The 20,741-nt window shown below is 41.1% G+C and overlaps 1 protein-coding gene across 3 annotated transcripts in view; it reads right to left on the bottom strand.

Moving 5' to 3' along the window:
- Positions 1 to 20,741, bottom strand: part of GOT1 (glutamic-oxaloacetic transaminase 1) — a 29,652-nt gene that overhangs the window by 5,648 nt on the left and 3,263 nt on the right. For all 3 annotated transcript variants that reach the window (XM_082425305.1, XM_082425306.1, XM_082425307.1), the window contains exons 2-6: positions 15,663 to 15,844; positions 2,458 to 2,581; positions 1,714 to 1,826; positions 1,385 to 1,489; positions 41 to 191 (exon numbers count right to left, since the gene is read on the bottom strand). In XM_082425305.1, coding sequence (XP_082281431.1) covers positions 41 to 191; positions 1,385 to 1,489; positions 1,714 to 1,826; positions 2,458 to 2,581; positions 15,663 to 15,844 — 675 coding nt within the window. The remainder of the gene's footprint in view (positions 1 to 40; positions 192 to 1,384; positions 1,490 to 1,713; positions 1,827 to 2,457; positions 2,582 to 15,662; positions 15,845 to 20,741) is intronic.

Genomic DNA, 20,741 nt, shown 5'->3' with positions numbered 1-20,741 from the left:
AGGCTGGGGCAGCTGGGCTGTAACACAGGAGAGCACTCACTGTAGAGCCCGAAGTTCTTGGAGAAGGACTGGGCACAGAAGAGCTCGAACCCTTCAGACACAAAATAGCGAACGGCCCAGGCGTCTTTCTCCAGGTTGCCAGATGCGAAGCCCTGATAGGCTGAGTCAAAGAAGGGGAACAGAAACCGGCGCTGCGAGGAAGCAAAGTGAGTCAGGGCAGAAAATCCTCCTGGAACCAACCTCAGACACCGGCCTTCCTTCCCCAACTGGTGCCTGGAAGGAATGTCTCACCCTGTCCGTTTCTCCTACCTCTTTCCTCTCTGCATCCAACTCCACTTTACATCTGTTTCTCTGTTCACCTAAATACCAACTAACAAATCTAACAACTTCGGTAAACCTTATTTTTTTAAGTATATTGTCCTAGAGTGTCACGATGCTGCTTTGCCAACAGGGCACATCTGATCATGTCACTCCATGACATCAAAGATTTCCAGGGGCTCCCCACTGCCCTCAGAATAAAGTCCGAGGCTTCAGCATAGGACCTGGCCCCCATGTACTTCTCTAGCCTCATCACTCACTCGCCCCCTTCCCTGGAACTCCAGCCCATACCAAGAATTACTTTTACTTCCTCATACGGACCATGAACTCTGCCTTGGGCTTTTGATGGTGCTCTTCCCTCTGCAGGAAACATTCCTTCCCCGCCAGCCCCGACCCATCCTCATCCTTCAAGTCTAAACACGGAAACCACTTCTTCCAGGAAGGCTTCCTCTGCTACCACCAGCCCTCCCAAAATGCACGCACTCCCCAGAGTCGGGGCTATGTGCCTCCATAGGACCCCATCAACACAGCTGTCTCACAGTACGTGGCTGTCTCCCCAAACAGGCTGTATGCTCTGAGGGCGGGACCACCTCTGCTTTGTTCACTATTGTCTCCCTATGGCACCTGGTACATAATAGTTTATCAAGAAGTATTCTTTAAACACGTTAATGAAGAATATATACACCTTGAGCTAGAAATTCCAGTGTAGAAAGTTATCCCAAAGAAATAATAAAAAGGAGGTTTATTACATATATTGTTCACAAGAGTAAGAAACCTGGGCACGAAATGGCCATCAACTGATTTAGTCAATCTGTAATGTGACATATCCATGCATGTCATGTATAACTACACTAAAAAAAAAATTAAAAAAGAAAAGAACCTGACATTCTGTATATCAAAATGTTAACAGTGGCTTTCTTTGGGTAATAGAATTTATAGTTAGTATTTATTTTTTTCTTTGGGCTTTTCTCCATTTTTCCAAATTCTTCCGTAAATAGGTACTGCTGTTGAATACATCAAACATTAATACACACTATTTTAAGAGATGCTCTGAAAAGACAGTTACCTTCATGACAGAGGCAATCTGCTTCCACTGCTCCGGAGTTGGGTCAGTCCCAGTCGGGTTGTGTGCACAGGCGTGGAGGACAAAGATGGAGAACTCGGGAGCTTTCTGGGGAGAAGGAAGCTATGTAAGTTCTGACACCAGCAGGGACATGGCGGGCAGAGTCAGGGCCACACAGGGCAGGTACTCCCTCCTTACGTGCCATTTCAGAAACCACCATCTGGCTTGAGTAGGGTGTCTCAGACTCTCTCACTTATCAACTGATCCAAAGACTTTTCCCTGCTCTTCTTGATGCCATAGCATTCTGTCTACTTTTTCTTCTAATAACCCACCTCAAGATCATTCAGAAAACCCTGAAGGTCTAGTCCTCTCTTCGCTGCATCCCAATAGTGATAAGACCGAATTTCTTTAAATCCAGCGGCAATAAAGACACCATTATGATTCTCTGCAAGCAAAGGGGTAAAACGTTAAATGTTTTACAAACACAAGGAGGCATGAACAGAAAGGGCTCAAGACAGCTTCCAGGGCCCTCACAGGCTCAACATCCACTGGGTGACATGGAGGTGAGGGGTTAAGATTGAGAAGAATGACTGTGACCAAGAACAAGTTTGACCAGTCTAGTCATGCTGACTTACATCCTAATATAGTGGGACCTCCCTCCTCTGGGAAGGCTCAATATACACTAAAACACAAGTTCACCAAGAGTCTTGGGATAAAGTAGTCCCAATCTGAATATAAGCATCAGGTTACCCATGTCCTGCCATAATCCACTACTCAAGCCATTCTCATGTTAGTTGATCCAGGGCTGGGTTACATTTTCAGTGTAAGCAGTGAGACTCATGAGGATAATTCCTTCCCTGCCAGCCCCGACCTATCCTCATCCTTCAAGTCTAAACATGGAAACCACTTCTTCCAGGAAGGCTTCCTCTGCTACCACCAGCCCTCCCAAAACACACGCACTCCCCAGAGTCTGGGCTATGTGCCTCCATAGGACCCCATCAACACAGCTGTCTCATAGTATATGAGAATTCCTCTGGCTTCTCTGTTTCTGCTCTCGCTACAGCTACAGGACTCACCCCAGGTTGGTGAGGATACATAGACAGGCGTGTCCTTGTTGTTTGTTCCATTGTACCATCGCGCTAAGAACTCAGCTCCAATTCGAAGTGCACCTGTTCCCCCCAAACACTGCACACCTCCTACCTGAAAGACAAGAAGCAGGGTCACTGGTTATTTAATGGTGAGGTCAGATAATATTAGGGAAAATATGGTAGTGATGAGCACTTCCTTAAATGTGTTATGTCTATAAAATGTCATAACTAAATGAAAAAGTATTATTTGCCCATATTTACAAATGAGGAAACTAAGGCTAAGTAAGAAGTGAAGCGCCTTGCTCAAAGTTACCAGCTACTCAGCAGAAAGGTCAGGTCTTCACCCAGGAAGTCTGGAAGTCTGACCCCCAAAGGAGTGTCCCTCTGAACACAGAGGTAGAGGACATACCTAGGCCCTAGGACATACCTCGGGCACATTAGAGTGTGCCCTGCAAGGCAAACCCATCCCTTTGCACCCATCCCAAGATCAAAATTACCCTCCAACAGAAGCCGGTAAAATAATGTTCCGAGCTTGCTATCAACACCAGTCTGTAATGTCCTTTCTCATCGCTATAACAAAGGCTTATTAATCCTTAGAAACGTTCTCAGAGAACAAAGGTGATATGCAAATACTACTCTCCTCTCCTGAAGCTTCCTCTCCTCTTTTTTTTTTTTAACATCTTTATTGGAGTATAATTGCTTTACAATGGTGTGTTAGTTTCTGCTTTATAACAAAGTGAATCAGTTATACATGTACATATGTTCCCATATCTTTTCCCTCTTGCGTCTCCCTCCCTCCCACCCTCCCTATCCCACCCCTCTAGGTGGTCACAAAGCACCGAGCTGATCTCCCTGTGCTATGCGACTGCTTCCCCTCTCATCTTAAAATGGCCTCACCTGGGCAATAATAAAAGTCCTACGTTTTACTGTTTACAAAATACCTTCACACACATTCTTGTTTGACCCTCACACAGCCCTGTAAAGTAAGTTCTAGATCCCCAATTTATACATGAGGAAATTGATTCAGAGAAGTGGTTCGCCAAGGGATTCGCAGCTGGTGAGCGGCAGAGCTGGGCATAAATCCAGGCCTTCTCACTCTACATCTAGTCACTAGGCCCTACTTCTGTTGTTCTGCCTAAACATCTTTGCTTTTGTCCCTTCACACTTCTAATTAGGTTTTAGCATAACTCTTTCAGTAGAGAAATGTCATTAATTACGTGTTGCTTAATATGTCTAAAGGAGAAAGAAAGAGAAAGATCACATAAGAAAGTCTATCGAAAAGGAAGGACACACACCAATATAATAACAGCAGCAACCTCTGGGGAGGGGCCTAGGATGTGGGAATAGTGGTCAAAGGGACTTTGGCTTAATCTACAAGTTGTTTTTTGAAAAATAAGGAGAATGGGGCTTCCCTGGTGGCCCAGTGGTTAAGAATCCGCCTGCCAATGCAGGGGACACGGGTTCGAGCCCTGATCCGGGAAGATGCCACATGCCGCGGAGCAACTAAGCCCATGCGCCACAACTACAGAGCCTGCACTCTAGAGCCCGCGCACCACAACTACTGAAGCCCACGCACCTAGAGCCTGTGCTCCACAACAAGAGAAACCACTGCAACGAGAAGCCCGCGCACTGCAACGAAGAGTAGCCCCCGCTCGCCGTAACTAGAGAAAGCTCGCATGCAGCAACGAAGACCCAACACAACCAAAGATAATAAATAAATAAAATAAATTTATAAAAAATAATAATAATAAGGAGAATGTATTCATGTATTATTTGGAAATTTTTTTAATAATTTAAAAAATATATTTGATGTCTGTAATTTGCTATAAAATAATTCAGTTTTGGCAGGGAGGGTGGGGGAATATACAAGACTGACCAAATACAGATCATTGTTGAAGCTAGCTGATGGATCCATGGGGGTTTGTTCATTACAGTTTTAACTACTTTTGTATATATTTGAAATTTCCCACAGTAAAAAAGTTTAAAAAAAAAATCTTCCTAGATAAAGAAGAAAAACTTCCAAAATCTTTTTTAAAAAAACTAACGTTAACACCAATGCTAAAAGATGACAAAGGGAAAACAAAGATAGAAAAAAAAGAGACCTCTTTCATGAATATTGATACTAATTTCCTAAATATTAATGAACAGTATGAATCCAATAGTGCATTTAAAAATACTCCCTTGGTCAAGTTAGTCATCCCATGAATGCATGATTATTAACAAATATAGGAGTGAGTCAGTTTTCCTGGACCTCTCCCATGTATATGTGTTATTAAACTTTGATTTTCTCCTGTTTTAAAAAAAAGAGAAAAGAAATATAAAATTTGTCATGCTGCTAGATAGAGAAAATGATCACCCAAATGATCATCATAACAGGAGAAAAAAGTATAGCTATTTCTGATATAAATGCTTGGTTAAAAACAGAAGCAATGGAGACTTCCTAAAAATAACTAAAAAGAAAAAAAAAAAGATCCAGCCATGATGAGTAAGTCAGCTTCATGATGAACACTGATTCACGAGCAGAAGTCCCCTTTAAGCTAGGAACAAAGCAATGATACCAATTATCACTATTATTCCCCACTGCTCTATTTATATTCAGAGATCTGAACATCTCTGAAAGAACATCGTCTGAAACGTGAAACAGAAGCCAAGTTGACGTTCAGGGAAATGAGGAACTGAGCACGGCATCCACTGCAGAGAGAAGCAAAGGCAGAGGACTGGGATGGAAAAGGTCGGTATGCATCAGATGTGGTTCTTCAAAGTGGTCCCCCCTGAGCACTGGTCCCTTCCCATTACTTTATTTTTTTTTTTATTTTAAAAACTATACATACATATATATATATATATATATATTTTTTTTTTTTTTTTTTTTACAGTAGGTCCTTGTTGGTTATCTATTTTAAATATAGTAGTGTGTACCTGTTGCTTCCCATTACTTTAAAGGTTTGAGCTTCACATTGTGATCTACCTGGATTCCTCATGCAAATCTCAACCAAGGTGATGTAACCCAAATGTACATTTATTTTTTATGGATTTGTCATCAGCTAAGCTGAATATCAACTTTATTCATTATTTCACATTTCAAATACCTCAGCACTTTGTATACGAATGTTGATACTTCCTATACAAACGAGCAAGGTCTCCCTTAAAGCAGGGTTTTAAGTTATCATGGATATGTGACAGGTGCATGTGGATATCAGTAAAGACATTCCCAAGAATAGATTTTTTATTTCCTGTGCTCAGCTTTTTTTTGTTGTTTTTTGGGGGGGGGGGATTTTTGTTTTAATTAATTTATTCTTTTTTCTTATTAGTCATCCATTTTATACACATCAGTGTATACATATCAATCCCAATCTCCCAATTCATCCCACCACCACCACCACCCCCCCACCGCTTTTCCCGCTTGGTGTCCATACGTTTTTTTCTCTGCTTCTGTGTCTCAATTTCTGTTTTGCAAACCGGTTCATCTGTACCATTCTCTGGGTTCCACATATATGCATTAATACACGATATATGTTTTTCTCTTTCTGACTTACTTCACTCTGTATGACAGTCTCTAGATGCATCCACATCTCTACAAATGACACAATTTCGTTCCTTTTTATGTCTGAGTAATATTCCATTGTATATATGTACCACAACTTCTTTATCCATTCGTCCGTTGACGGTCATTTAGGTTGTTTCCATGGCCTGGCTATTGTAAATAGTGCTGCAATGAAAATTGGGGTGCATGTGTCTTTTTTTTTTTTTAAACCCCACATTTGTTTATTTATTTTTGGCTGTGTTGGGTCATCGTTTCTGTGCAAGGGCTTTCTCTAGTTGTGGCAAGCGGGGGCCACTCTTCATCGCGGTGCGCGGGTTCTCACTATCGTGGCCTCTCTTGTTGCGGGGCACAGGGTCCAGACGCACAGGCTCAGTAGTTGTGGCTCACGGGTCTAGCTGCTCCACGGCATGTGGGATCTTCCCAGACCAGGCTCGAACCCATGTCCCCTGCATTAACAGGCAGATTCTCAAACACTGCGCCACCAGGGAAGCCCCATGTGTCTTTTTCAATTATGGTTTTCTCTGGTTATATGCCCAGTAGTGGGATTGCTGGGTCATATGGTAATTCTATTTTTAGTTCTTTAAGGAACCGCCATACTGTTCTCCACAGTGGCTGTATCAATTTATATTCCCACCAACAGTGCAACAGGGTTCCCTTTTCTCCACACCCTCTCCAGCATTTGCTGTTTGTAGATTTTCTGATGATGCCCATTCAAATTGGTGTGAGGTGATACCTCATTGTAGTTTTGATTTGCATTTCTCTAATAATGAGTGACGTTGAGCAGCTTTTCATGTGCCTCTTGGCCACCTGTACGTCTTCTTTGGAGAAATGTCTATTTAGGCCTTCTGCCCATTTTGGGATTGGGTTGTTTGTTTTTTTAATTTTGAGCTGCATGAGCTGTTTATATATTTTGGAGATTAATCCTCTGTCCAATGATTCATTTGCAAATATTTTCTCCCATTCTGAGGGTTGTCTTTTCGTCTTGTTTATGGTTTCCTTTGCTGTGCAAAAGCTTTGAAGTTTCATTAGGTCCCATTTGTTTATTTTTGTTTTTATTTCCATTACACTAGGAGGTGGATCAAAAAAGATCTTACTGTGATTTATGTCAAAGAGTGTTCTTCCTATGTTCTCCTCTAAGAGTTTTATAGTGTCCAGTCTTACAATTAGGTCTCTAATCCATTTTGAGTTTATTTTTGTGTGTGGTGTTAGGGAGTGTCCTAATTTCATTCTTTTACATGTACCTGTCCAGTTTTCCCAGCATCACTTACTGAAGAGGCTGTCTTTTCTCCATTGTATATCCTTGCCTCCTTTGTCATAGACTAGTAGACCATAGGTGCGTGGGTTTATCTCTGGGCTTTCTATCCTGTTCCATTGATCTATATTTCTGTTTTTGTGCCAGTACCATATTCTCTTGATTACTGTAGCTTTGTAGTATAGTCAGAAGTCAAGGAGTCTGATTCCTCCAGCTCCGTTTTTTTCCCTCAAGACTGCTTTGGCTATTCAGGGTCTTTTGTGTCTCCATACAAATTTTAAGATTTTTTGTTCTAGTTCTGTAAAAAATGCCATTGGTAATTTGATAGGGATTGCACTGAATCTCTAGATTGCTTTGGGTAGTACAGTCATTTTCACAATATTGATTCTTCCAATCCAAGAACATGGTATATCTCTCCATCTGTTGGTATCATCTTAATTTCTTTCATCAGTGTCTTACAGTTTTCTGCATACAGGTCTTTTGTCTCCTTAGGTAGGTTTATTCCTAGGTATTTTATTCTTTTTGTTGCAATGGTAAATGGGAGTGTTTCCCTTATTTCTCTTTCAGATTTTTCATCATTACTGTATAGGAATGCAAGAGATTTTTGTGCATTAATTTTGTATCCTGCAACTTTACCAAATTCATTGATTAGCTCTAGTAGTTTTCTGGTGGCATCTTTAGGATTCTCTATGTATAGTATCATGTCATCTGCAAACAGTGACAGTTTTACTTCTTTTCCAATCTGTATTCCTTTTATTTCTTTTTCTTCTCTGACTGCTGTGGCTAGGACTTCCAAAACTATGTTGAATAATAGTGGCGGGAATGGACATCCTTGTCTTGTTCCTGATCTTAGAGGAAATGCTTTCAGTTTTTCACCATTGAGAATGACGTTTGCTGTGGGTTTGTCGTATATGGCCTTTATTATGTTGAGGTAGGTTCCCTCTATGCCCACTTTCTGGAGAGTTTTTATCATAAATGGGTGTTGAATTTTGTCAAAAGCTTTTTCTGCATCTATTGAGATGATCATATGGTTTTTCTTCTTCAATTTGTTAATATGGTGTATCACATTCATTGATTTGCATATACTGAAGAATCCTTGCATCCCTGGGATAAATCCCACTTGGTCATGGTGTATGATTCTTTTAATGTGTTGTTGGACTCCGTTTGCTAGTATTTTGGTGAGGATTTTTGCATCTATATTCATCAGTGATATTGGTCTGTAATTTTCTTTTTTTGGAGTATCTTTGTCTGGTTTTGGTATCAGGGTGACGGTGGCCTCGTAGAATGAGTTTGGGAGTGTTCCTTCCTCTGCAATTTTTTGGAAGAGTTTGAGAAGGATGGGTGTTAGCTCTTCTCTAAATGTTTGATAGAATTCACCTGTGAAGCCATCTGGTCCTGGACTTTTGTTTGTTGGAAGATTTTTAATCACAGTTTCAATTTCATTACTTGTGATTGGTCTGTTCATATTATCTATTTCTTCCTGGTTCAGTCTTGGAAGGTTATACCTTTCTAAGAATTTGTCCATTTCTTCCAGGTTGTCCATTTTATTGGCATAGAGTTGCTTGTAGTAGTCTCTTAGGATGCTTTGCATTTCTGCGGTGTCTGTTTTAACTTCTCCTCTTTCATTTCTAATTTTATTGATTTGAGTCCTCTCCCTCTTTTTCTTGATGAGTCTGGGTAATGGTTTATCAACTTTGTTTATCTTCTGAAAGAACCAGCTTTTAGTTTTATTGATCTTTGCGATTGTTTTCTTTGTTTCTATTTCATTTATTTCTGCTCTGATCTTTATGATTTCTTTCCTTCTGCTAACTTTCGGTTTTGTTTGTTCTTCTTTCTCTAGTTCCTTTAGTTGTAAGGTTAGATTGTTTATTTGAGATTTTTCTTGTTTCTTGAGGTAGGCTTGTATAGCTATAAACTTCCCTCTTAGAACTGCTTTTGCTGCATCCCATAGGTTTTGGATCATCATGTTTTCATTGTCATTTGTCTCTAGGTGTTTTTTGATTTCCTCTTTGATTTCTTCAGTAATCTCTTGGTTATTTAGTAACGTATTGTTTAGCCTCCATGTGTTTGTGTTTTTTATGTTTTTTCCCCTGTAATTCATTTCTAATCTCATAGCATGTGGTCAGAAAAGATGCTTGATATGATTTCAATTTTCTTAAATTTACTGAGGCTTCATTTGTGACCCAGGATGTGATCTATCTTGGAGAATGTTCCATGCGCACTTGAGAAGAAAGTGTAGTCTGCTGTTTTTGGATGGAATGTCCTATAAATATCAATTAAATCTATCTGGTCTATTGTGTCATTTAAAGCTTCTGTTTCCTTATTTATTTTCATTTTGGATGATCTGTCCATTGGTGCAAGTGAGGTGTTAAAGTCCCCCACTATTACTGTGTTACTGTTGATTTCCTCTTTTATACCTGCTGGCAGTTGCCTTATGTATTGAAGTGCTCCTATGTTGGGTGCATATATATTTATAATTGTTATATCTTCTTCTTGGATTGATCCCCTGGTCATTATGTAGTGTCCTTCCTTGTCTCTCGTAACATTCTTTATTTTAAAGTCTATTTTATCTGATATGAGTATTGCTACTCCAGCTTTCTTTTGATTTCCATTTGCATGGAATATCTTTTTCCATGCCCTCACTTTCAGTCTGTATGTGTCCCTAGGTCTGAAGTGGGTCTCCTGTAGACAGCATATATATGAGTCGTGTTTTTGTATCCATTCAGCAAGTCTGTGTCTTTTGGTTGGAGCATTTAATCCATTCACGTTTAAGGTAATTATCGATATGTATGTTCCTATGACCATTTTCTTAATTGTTTTGGGATTGTTTTTGTAGGTCCTTTTCTTTTCTTGTGTTTCCCACTTAAAGAAGTTCCTTTAGCATTTGTTGTAGAGCTGGTTTGGTGGTGCTGAATTCTCTTAGCTTTTGCTTGTCTGTAAAGCTTTTGATTTCTCCGTCGAATCTGAATGAGATCCTTGCTGGGTAGAGTAATCTTGGTTGTAGGTTCTTCTCTTTCATCACTTTAAGTATATCATGCCACTCCCTCCTGGCTTGTAGAGTTTCTGCTGAGAAATCAGCTGTTAACCTTATGGGAGTTCCCGTGTATGTTATTTGTCATTTTTCCCTTGCTGCTTTTAATAATTTTTCTTTGTCTTTAATTTTTGCCAATTTGATTACTATGTGTCTTGGCGTGTTTCTCCTTGGGTTTATCCTGTATGGGACTCTCTGCGCTTCCTGGACTTGTGCGGCTATTTCCTTTCCTATGTTAGGGAAGTTTTCAACTATAATCTGTTCAAGTATTTCCTCTGGTCCTTTCTCTCTCTCTTCTCCTTTGGGACCCCTATAATGCGAATGTTGTTGCATTTAATGTTGTCCCAGAGGTCTCTTAGGCTATCTTCATTTCTTTTCATTCTTTTTTTTTTATTTTGTTCCACAGCAGTGAATTCCACCATTCTGTCTTCCAGGTCACTTAACCGTTCTTCTGCCTCAGTTATTCTGCTATTGATTCCTTCTAGTGTAGTTTTCATTTCAGTTACTGTATGGTTCATCTCTGTTTGTTTGTTCCTTAATTCTTCTAGGTCTTTGAGAAACATTTCTTGCATCTTCTCGATCTTTGCCTCCATTCTTTTTCCGAGGTCCTGGATCATCTTCACTATCATTATTCTGAATTCTTTTTCTGGAAGAGTGCCTATCTCCATTTCATTTAGTTGTTTTTCTGGGGTTTTATCTTGTGCCTTCATCTGGTACATAGCCCTCTGCCTTTTCATCTTGTCTATCTTTCTGTTAATGTGGTTTTTGTTCCACAGGGTGCAGGATTGTAGTTCTTCTTGCTTCTGTTGTCTGCCCTCTCCTGTGCTCAGCTTTTAACTCCACCCTTTCTCTTCCACTCCAAAAAGCAAATTCATTAACTAAAAGAAGTCACAAAGTCAGTAGACTAGATTGAAAATGTGTTTGGAAGAGATAAACCCACTTCACTAACATTAACTAATTCTTGAATTCATGATGTATATGACACTTGACATATTATATTCCCAAGAAATTATCATTTCCTCTAAAAATATATTGTACACTAGATGACTTCAGTGAAACACAAGTGGCTCTAAACTGTATCAGCAACTAGCGGAAACGAATTTTTGGTGAATCAATAATGTGTCAATTTGGTCATTCTCTGAACTGATTTTTGGCAAATAGCTCTAAAGCTCAAGAAAGTCCTATATTTGGGATGAAGGGGAAAAAATCATAATAGCAAAGGAAATAAATACAAACTTCAAAGGGAACCAGGCAGCTGGACCTGGGTGGCTAAACAGGAGTATACAGAACAAGAGAAATCCAGTAAGACTTGGCAGACAGCTATGCCAGCAATCTGTATTCCCAATTTAGCCATGAATTGCCTGAAGGAATCCCTGCTGGGCTCTAGAACGCTTGTCCGAGATCACAATTTGCTGATGCAGTGACTTCCCTGTGAGGAGCAGGAGAGCTGTTTAGGAGCTGCTTGTGGCCAAGGCTATGATGCATTGATCTGGGTGCTCCTAGCAATTCATGTGGTATCTGGCACGTGGCACTAAATAAACATGGGCTGAACTAGATGAAGAAGACAGTGTTGACAAGGTGAGAGCCACAGAGAAAGCCCCACGTCTCCCAGAGGCAATGGTCCAAGCAGGAAACTGGGACGCCACCTCATGCCCCACAAGCCCTCCTACCTGCAGTGGCTCAGTAATTTCAGAAGCTGAAATGTTACCAGGCAGGAGATGACAATTGGACATTTGGTCTGGATTCTAAGATCTGAAGATGGAAAAGCAGAAGGTAGCAGTGACGAGTCTAGAAAACAGGTCTCCTCAAAATGGTTGATGGACCTGGTAATTTAAAATCTTGAGAAGAAAAATCTAAGAGAGGACATGATTACTGTTTGTTTTCTGGTTCATTCTTTCATTCATGCCTCACCTCCTTCAAGTTTTGGCTCAAATGTCATTTCTGTTTCTACCATGACCACCCTAGTTAAAACTGTATCCACTCTCACTCCCACCCTCAGCACTCCCAATATGCCTTCCTCTGCTCTATTTTTGTAGCATTTATCATCTTTCAATACACTATACAATGCTCCTATTTATTATGTTTACTGTCGGTTTCTCCCCGCACAACTGTAAGCCAGGCAGTGGTTTTGGTCACCACTGTGCTCCACTATCTAGAACAGTGCCTAGTGGTGAGCACACATCTGTTCACTGAACGAATGAGTGAATTAAAACATCTGAGATCTCTGAGGTGCCAAGCTAGGAGCTAAATGCTGAAGATTCATGAGGTAGATAAGTAAGCCATTGGGACTTCTCTGGTGGCACAGTGGATAGGACCCCGTGCTCCCGGTACAGGGGGCCCAGGTTCGATCCCTGGTCAGGGAACTAGATCTCGCATGCCGCAGCTAAGAGTTTGCATGCCACAACTAAGGAGCCCGTGGGCTGCAACTAAGACCCAGCACAGCCAAATAAATACATAAATAAAAGAACCATACTTCACACCATACACACACACTAAAAAAATTTTTTAAAAAGTAAGTAAATAAGCCATCAGCCCTGCCCTGGAGGAACCTAGGGTGTTGTGGGAGGGACAGGCTTACAAAATTGTACATTAAACACAGTAAGTGCTGCTTTTCCCAAGCAATGCACAGTCCTGCGATGACTCAGAGCACTCCAACAACTAGCTCTGCCTGAGAGAGCTCAGGATTCAGCATGGAAGTGACCCTTGGTCAGGCCTTGAAGGACTGGGAGGTGGGGACTGGGGAGTCAGAGAAGTGAAGGGGGAACAGCTTCACTGTTCCTAGTGGAAGGAACAGCTGAGGCAAAGGTGCCAAGTCATGGCAGGGCTCGGCAGGTCTAGAAAACAGCAGGCTCTTAGGATGGCAGGACCCCGAGAGGATGGGAGCAAGAGTAACTGCAAGAACAGGAAGACGCCTGGCTACAAAACATGCTGCATGCCCAGGTCAGAGTCTGCATTTTACCCTGTAGATAATGGAGGAGCTACTGTGTGTGTGTGAGAGGGGAAGCAGGTGACACGATTAGCTCTTTTTTTTTTTTTTGCTGAGGAAGATCATTCTAGCTGCACTGTGCAGAATGTACTAGAATGGGGAAGAGACTAGAGGCAAGAGGCTATTATAAGAATCCAAATGAGATGACGGTGGGCTGAGCTAAGATAGTCATCTGGGGATGGACCAGGGAAAGAGCAAGTGCTCAGAGCTCAGTATCAACTGGTACCTAGGGTGTTGTAGATGCCAAGAGGGTATCCTAAACCATTACACACACACACAAAAAAAGTAAAAAGTAAAAGTCTTCAAATATTTACAGACTGCCATTTAAATTTGTTCTATGATCAAAAACGTAACACAGGATGAACTAGACTAAGAGAAAGGGCTCTATGCCACAAGCAATAGCCCCAAGCCTCAGTATTAAGCGATCAAAATGGGGAACAGAGCATTTTGTTCCTGGGCAGAGGAACAAGCATCTATCTGCCAACATAGTTAATAAGCATCATATAAGAAATGTATAGTCTTAGAGGAAGAAGCTCCCCAACACAGAACCTCTGTTTTCATTTGTCAACAATGGAATTCCAACTAATTTATCAACAACGTCTCAGAAGATTACCCCCAGTCGCCAAAGTTCCCCATTTTCAAACTTCATCAGGATTCTCTCTCTCCCTCAGTGGAAACCCTAGATTTTCAGAGCAACTTCCCAATGACACCCATAATCTCTAAAGTCTACCATTTCTACCCGTATTCCTTCAGTTCCTAGAGGCAAGTCAGTTACAGTCTCTTATACCAATCCAGGCAAAACCCTCATCAAGTTAATTACTTACCTAACCATTGATCTGAGTTCCAAGACCTTCACCCAGAGCCTCCTGGTCTCCTTATACACATAAGAATGTGCCTGTGTACAGCCTTCATTTTACCCTGCCATTCTGCTTATCAGGGCATCTGGGTAACAGCATGGAAATAAATCAGTGACTCCAAGATGTGGTCTCTTTCATGCATGAAGGCTGTACCTGCATGAAGGCTGCTCAGCGGGGCTGACACTGCCTAGCAGAGCAATAAGGGCAGTTGGTTTAAATTGCACAATACCTAATCGGACTATTGCAAAAACCTGAGCTCTTCCCTTTCCTACTCATCCAGCCAGGTTTATCTTCTTCAAACACTCTTATTGGGTAACTTCTCTGCGCAAACCTTCAAGGGGCTTCCCCTGCCCTGCCTGCCAAAATCAGCCTGCCTGATCTACCCAGCATGTTCCCAGCCCTAATCAGGTAGGTCTCTTTACAACCTGGACCTGCTCACCTCCAACCTCTGTCCCTGGACTCCTATTGCTCCAGACAAATACCCCTCCTTTTTCTTCCTCTGTACTTTGTGGTTCTCAACCTTGGCTGTACTTTGCAGTCACATGGGGAGCTTTTAAAAAATACCCATGAAGGGAAGGGAATTGTAGGGAAAGGTAATAAAAGGGCAGAGAAAGGTGATACCCTCCAAGATTCTGATTTAACAGGTCTGGTATGGGATCCAGCCATCAGAATGTTTTTAAAACCTCCCAGGTGATACAGTCACAGTTGAGAACCAGTGTCCTGGCCTCATTCCCCAAGGTTCAGCTCAAGTCCCATTTCCAGCCTTTGCCAGTCTCTCTGAATTCCTACAACACTGATAAACTCTATCACACCGCTTTCTGCCACGTACAGACTCTCCCCAAATGCATTCCTCTTCCATGTATCTCTAGTTATACATAGACTACATACCAGGAAGCACTTAAATGAAGAGAAGTTGAGATCAAGGCTAGAAGAATCAAATATTAGAACTGGCAGGATCTTCAGAGAGCATCTAGACTAGTGGCTCTTGGACTTTCGGGGGCCATAGGTTCCTTCAGAAAATCTGATAAAAGTTATGAACTTTCTCTCCAGAAATACACATACACACAGAATTCTACATAAAATTTCAGGGAGTTCAGAGGCCCCTTGAATGATCCCCTATGCAAAGGCTCCTTATGGGACCATGAACCATAAACTAGTCTCTTCCTAACATGTAGATGAGACATAGGGGCTGGAGGAGCAAATGACTTGCCTTTGGTTAAAAGTAGTGGCAGAGCTGGGTCCAGACCCTAATCTCTTGATCATTCCATTAAATTCCCTTGGCTTGGCATTTCCACTGACTGCTTCAAACCCAGCAGCTGAAATCCGATCATCTCTTGGGCAAAAGTGAACAACTGAAGAAGCTGTGCTTTATACAAAAGCATGTTATTCGCACTATCAGGTTCCTGAGGTCACACTATTTAAACCCTTATTCACTGACAGTTCAATAGACATAACACTTAATTTTTAACCACTTTTTACCCTCACAGTTTCCAGAAAAAAACAGATCCTCACCCAAAACTCACCCGCTTCTCCTGCAGAGCTGGGCTGTCATCCCCAAGGGCCAGGCGGGAAGCACGGGTCCGGAACTCTGCCAGGCCCAGGATAGGCAGGTACTCGTGGTTTAGGCTGCTGTCATTAGCAATCCTCTGCTCCACCTTCCTCACGACTGGCAAAACCCAGGGCTGGCTATCATCTGTGCGATAAGCTGGGACACGGGAAAGAGACATACAACGGAGGAGTCTTAGGCTTCGTCCAAGGAAGAGTTCGGAGCTGTGAACAGGGAGAGTTCTACCACCTTCCAATCAAAACAGAACTGTGAGGGAAATTAAAGTTCATTCACTTACTGACCGCCTGCTTTGGGCCAGGCACCAGGCTAGGTGCTGGGAAGGCAGAAGGACAGTTTCCTATCCTTATGGAAATTATAGTTCTTAAATATGTGACCTCCAAAAAGTAGAATGCTGAAATAAAACTGGGACATCAAAGAGCCTGATCGAGTGAGAGAGTGCAAGCAAAAGCACTCCGCAAATTAAAAATACCTTACAAATGCTATGTCAATATCACTAGGGCACTGAGGTCTCTACGACCACTGGCCCGGTAATCGCCTTCCTTCTGCATCTCCCCAAGAAAAGGGTTCGGCGCTACTTCACATGAACGCTGAACCTTCAAACAAAAACATGGAGAGAGAGGAGGGTGGAGGGAGGCCCACCTCCTCCTCTTGTCCTGTAAGAACAGAAATGAGACAAATGGCGAGGAAACACCTGTGACTGAAGATTCCAACCACTGGTTACACAATCATCGAACAAGTTTAAACACATCTTTGTCCTCTTGCTGTTTTTTGACATTAGCCAGTGTTTACCATTTTGACTGTTCCTACCACTCACTTGCTCTGCTTCACACTTTTATGGATCTAAGTTTACCTGTTTCATAATTTTTAATCTTGATTACAGCAAATTTCTAAGCATTTCTTCTACACTAAAAGTATTTTTAGTCTACTTTGAGTTATCCTATCACTGATTTTTTTTCCTATACTACCCTATAATCATTTTGAGATTATAGCTTGAGAGGGCAGCTGCTTTGGCTTGCATCCAAGCCAATGACTTCTCTGAGCAGGATTCCTGACAGGGATTTGCTTCTGCTGGAATGTTTAGGTCTCCAATAAGCCTATACTTTGGCAAGTGACTGTGAAACAAATTTTTTAAGTAATTCTTCTTTATCTTGTTGATTTCTGCTCAACATTAATCCCTGACTTTTTTTTTTTAATCACTTTTTTAGGGTGGTTGATATTGTTTACTGAACACATGTTGATTGTAGAAAATTTAGAAAAGCCCAAAAAGAAAATAATAAACATTATGATTAACATGTAATTCCAGCACTCAGAGATAAGGAGTATGAAAATTTTGGTGTACAGCCTTTTAAACTTTATTTTACATGAGTATATTCTTTTATAAATTGTGTCATTTTTTATACAGAACTTTCAACATGCTTTTTTCCACTTATTAAATATATATTATGAATATCTTTCATCATCATTAACTATTTAAGTCTGTGCACACAGACTGTTCTTTTTAGAGCTGCATAACTGATAAATGTACTATAATTTGTTTTGCGAGTCTCCTGTTGATCGACATTTGAGTTGTTTCTAACCTTTGGCTATTAGAAAATAATACTTCAGTGAACCTTGTACATATGTCATCTTACATGTATGTAAATATAGCTGTAAGAGGCAGGGTTGAAAATGGAAGAGTAGGTTGAGAAGTACGTGTATGTGTAATTTTGTTGTTGTTTTTGAGGGTATACATTAGTTTACTACTTTCAACTGATTTTCATTTTACAACACATGGTTGTACGACAAATATGGTTAAAACAACTGATTGGAAGAATACTGGTGGCAATCAATGAAAAGTTTAAAGAATGTGTTCCCTTTAAATGCAAATATATTACTTTTAAGCATACTTTGTGTATTTGTAGTTTTGATAGATATATCCACATTGGCTTTTTTATAGGGGTGTTATCAGTGTACATCGCTGCCATAGGGCAGGGGTGTTATCAGTGTACATCTGTGCCATAGGGCAGGGGTGTTATCAGTGTATATCACTGCCATCAATGTACAAGAGTGTCTGCTTCCCCACAGCCACAGCCACTGAGTAAATTTTTGCCAATTTAAGAGTGCAAATGCTATCTCAGGGTAGTTTAAATTTGCATTTCTCCTATCGTGGATGCAACTGGGCATTTCTCATATATATGAGCCATTTACAACACAATTTTAGTGGCTAAACAATATTCCTTTCTATGTATAATTTATTAACTATTTGTGTTGCTTTTGACTATTTGCTAATATAAACATTGTAATTAATGTTCTTATACTTTACACATATTCATGAGTGCTTCCTTAGGAAAGCTTTTTCTAGATGTAAAATTACTAGATCAAAAGTCAGACAACAAATAAGGCTTTATAAGGTATTTTGATTTTGCATCTGTCTTCTACTCCATCAACTAACCCTACCTTCCAGGAATGTGTCATCTGCAAATTTGAAAAGCATATCAAGCTAGTAATAAAAATGTGGACAGAGTTCCAGACTGACACAGCCACTAACCAACAACCAGTCTCTGGGTAGGTGAATCTGACTCACAATACTGTCCTATCACTCACATTAGACACCCTGGCCCACCAAACTCCCTCCCTCTCAACAAGTTCAAAAAGCCTACTTTATCAGTCGAGATTTGGTCTGGTTTTTCAAAGAGATACCAAAATAATGACTCCCAAGTAACCGTTTTCCCTGAAGTAGATCACCCCATCTATGATCACAATGCTACCATTGTTCAAAATATTCTTGGAATTCTTCTCTTGGAATTGTTTTTAGAGGAGACATCTCATTATTTTGAATATCCTCAATGATGCCAAACCTTTGTCCTTTGAAAGTAAATTTAATTTTTGAAAATAGTACTTGTATTATGTCCAGCAAAGTAGGTGGGTGAATGGACTGAATAATATTAATGGAGAACAGCTATAAAAGTATGGCCTCCTACGTGGGTCTAACATGCTTTGAAGGCCATTCCAAAAGAGGGTTTTCGGAAAACTTTGAGCAATAGCAGTATATATGGACTACACTACACAGAGGGGATACTGTTCAGATGTACAAGAATATGGGTGTTTGTAGAAAAACTAGTTCTATTATGCTTCCCATCTGTGTTTGGATGGTTAATATATAATTATGCTACATATATTTATGATATGTCATTTGTAAATCATGTATTATAAATAAATAAAATATGAAAGATAAAGCCATAGTACCACTGTTCTTACCAGTAATGTATACTCTGTGCAACTCTAAAGAATCCTGTGATAGGACTGGAGGCAGGGAGGCATTGTGTCCATATTGTGACAAAAGAGAAACCGGCCAATTCACACCTCTGCTTCCTTCTTCACTGCCCAGTTTCCCCCAGATTCAGTTCTAGATTTATTCCCAATGCCTTGTCTCACTGCCCTACTGAAGCAGAACTGCAGTTACTCTTGGGCGTTTGGAGCAATGAGGTTAAGCATTACCAACAACCACTATTCCTGCTCTCCCAGAGGGGTTTGATTCCCGTTTTGTTGGACCCATGAGTTTCTCATTCATTCTTTCATTCTCTCACTCATTTGATGGCTACTTATTGAATCCACCATGAACCAGGTATTGGCTAGAAGTAGCTACACAGACATGGGTACGATAAAACAAGATACTGTCTTGGCCTCCCTCCAGGAAACATAGAGCATAGAGTCCTTAGTTCTTCTGTAAGTGATCAGGGAAGATGAAGTATGAAAGATGAATAAGAGTTTAAAAGACAGGAAAAAGGGCTTTCCAGACAGAGGGAACACTTGTGCAAGGCCCCAGAGGCTTAGAGAGATGAGGGTTTTGAGGATCTGCATTTTCATGGCTCGGATGTAAGATCCATGGAGAAACAGCATGGAATGGCTCAGAGAGTCTTGGGGTCTCTTCTAAGGAACTTTGTCTCAATGGGGAAACCGCTGAACGCATTTAAGCAAGACAGTGACATGGAGAGCTGTACATTTTAACAGAATCATTTGAGTGACATGATGGAAAATAAACTGGAAGGAGGACAGAAGCAGACAGTGAAGTCAGGAGGCTGCTGCAATAATCCACGAAGGAAATAATGAAGTCTTGAATCCCGGCAGCGGCAGCGGGGATAAACAAAAGGGGAGACATTCACAATAAATTTATGAGGTAAAAAAGACAGAACCTAATGACCAAATAAATATACATGGGAATGATGAAAGGGTCACCAACAACCTCCAAAGTCTCTCTCTAGTCTGGATAAAGACTAGTGGGGGTGGGGCGGGGGAGGGGGCAACCAAGATATAGAGCAAAGCAGAAGAAAAAAAGAAAAGATTGAGGGCAGGGTGGAATCCATGCATTGTTTTAAACACGATGAATTTGAGGTGGTTGTACAACGTGTCCAGCAAACTGTAGCGAATATGGGTCTGGCATCCAGGGAAGAAGTCCAGGATGGAAAGAAAGATTTTATAATTATAGACAGGGACGGTGGCTGAAGCCATAGTAAAAACAAGGAGTTACTGAATACTTACTACATACAGGGCACTGTGCTAAATACTTCACATTTTTTTTACTTTCATTTAATTCTTATAACAACTCACAAAATTGATATTATGATCTCTATTTTCGGGATCTGCAAACTGAGGCCAGAAAAGTTTGCCCAAGATCACAAGAACTGTAAGAGCTAGGCTGTCATACTATTAAGTTCATGGATCCTTGTGTTTTTTCTAAAGAGCAAGAGATGTCTAGGGAAAGCCTGAAGCCAGCAGGCCCCAGAGGACTGACTGTGCAAGGGGCCTTTCTACCTACCAGCATGCCCCTCAGCTCCACACACCACACCCTTCTCCCTGAGGACCAGCTCTTTTAGAGGAGTCACACAGGTTGCAGGTGAGTCTCGATTTCCAGAAGAACATGGAGAATTAGATGATCAAACCATCACCCTCCTCCTCCTCCTAAGATCTCCACTTCCCCCATCCATCCCTACCCCACAGCCCATGCATATATGCCTCTTTAAGGCCCTTCTCCAACTAGGGTCCTGCGGAAAGGACC

Source organism: Balaenoptera physalus (genome assembly GCF_965194825.1).
Source record: "Balaenoptera physalus genome assembly, chromosome: 14".
NCBI classification, from domain to species: domain Eukaryota; kingdom Metazoa; phylum Chordata; class Mammalia; order Artiodactyla; family Balaenopteridae; genus Balaenoptera; species Balaenoptera physalus.
This window is presented reverse-complemented; position numbering and strand designations above follow the sequence as displayed.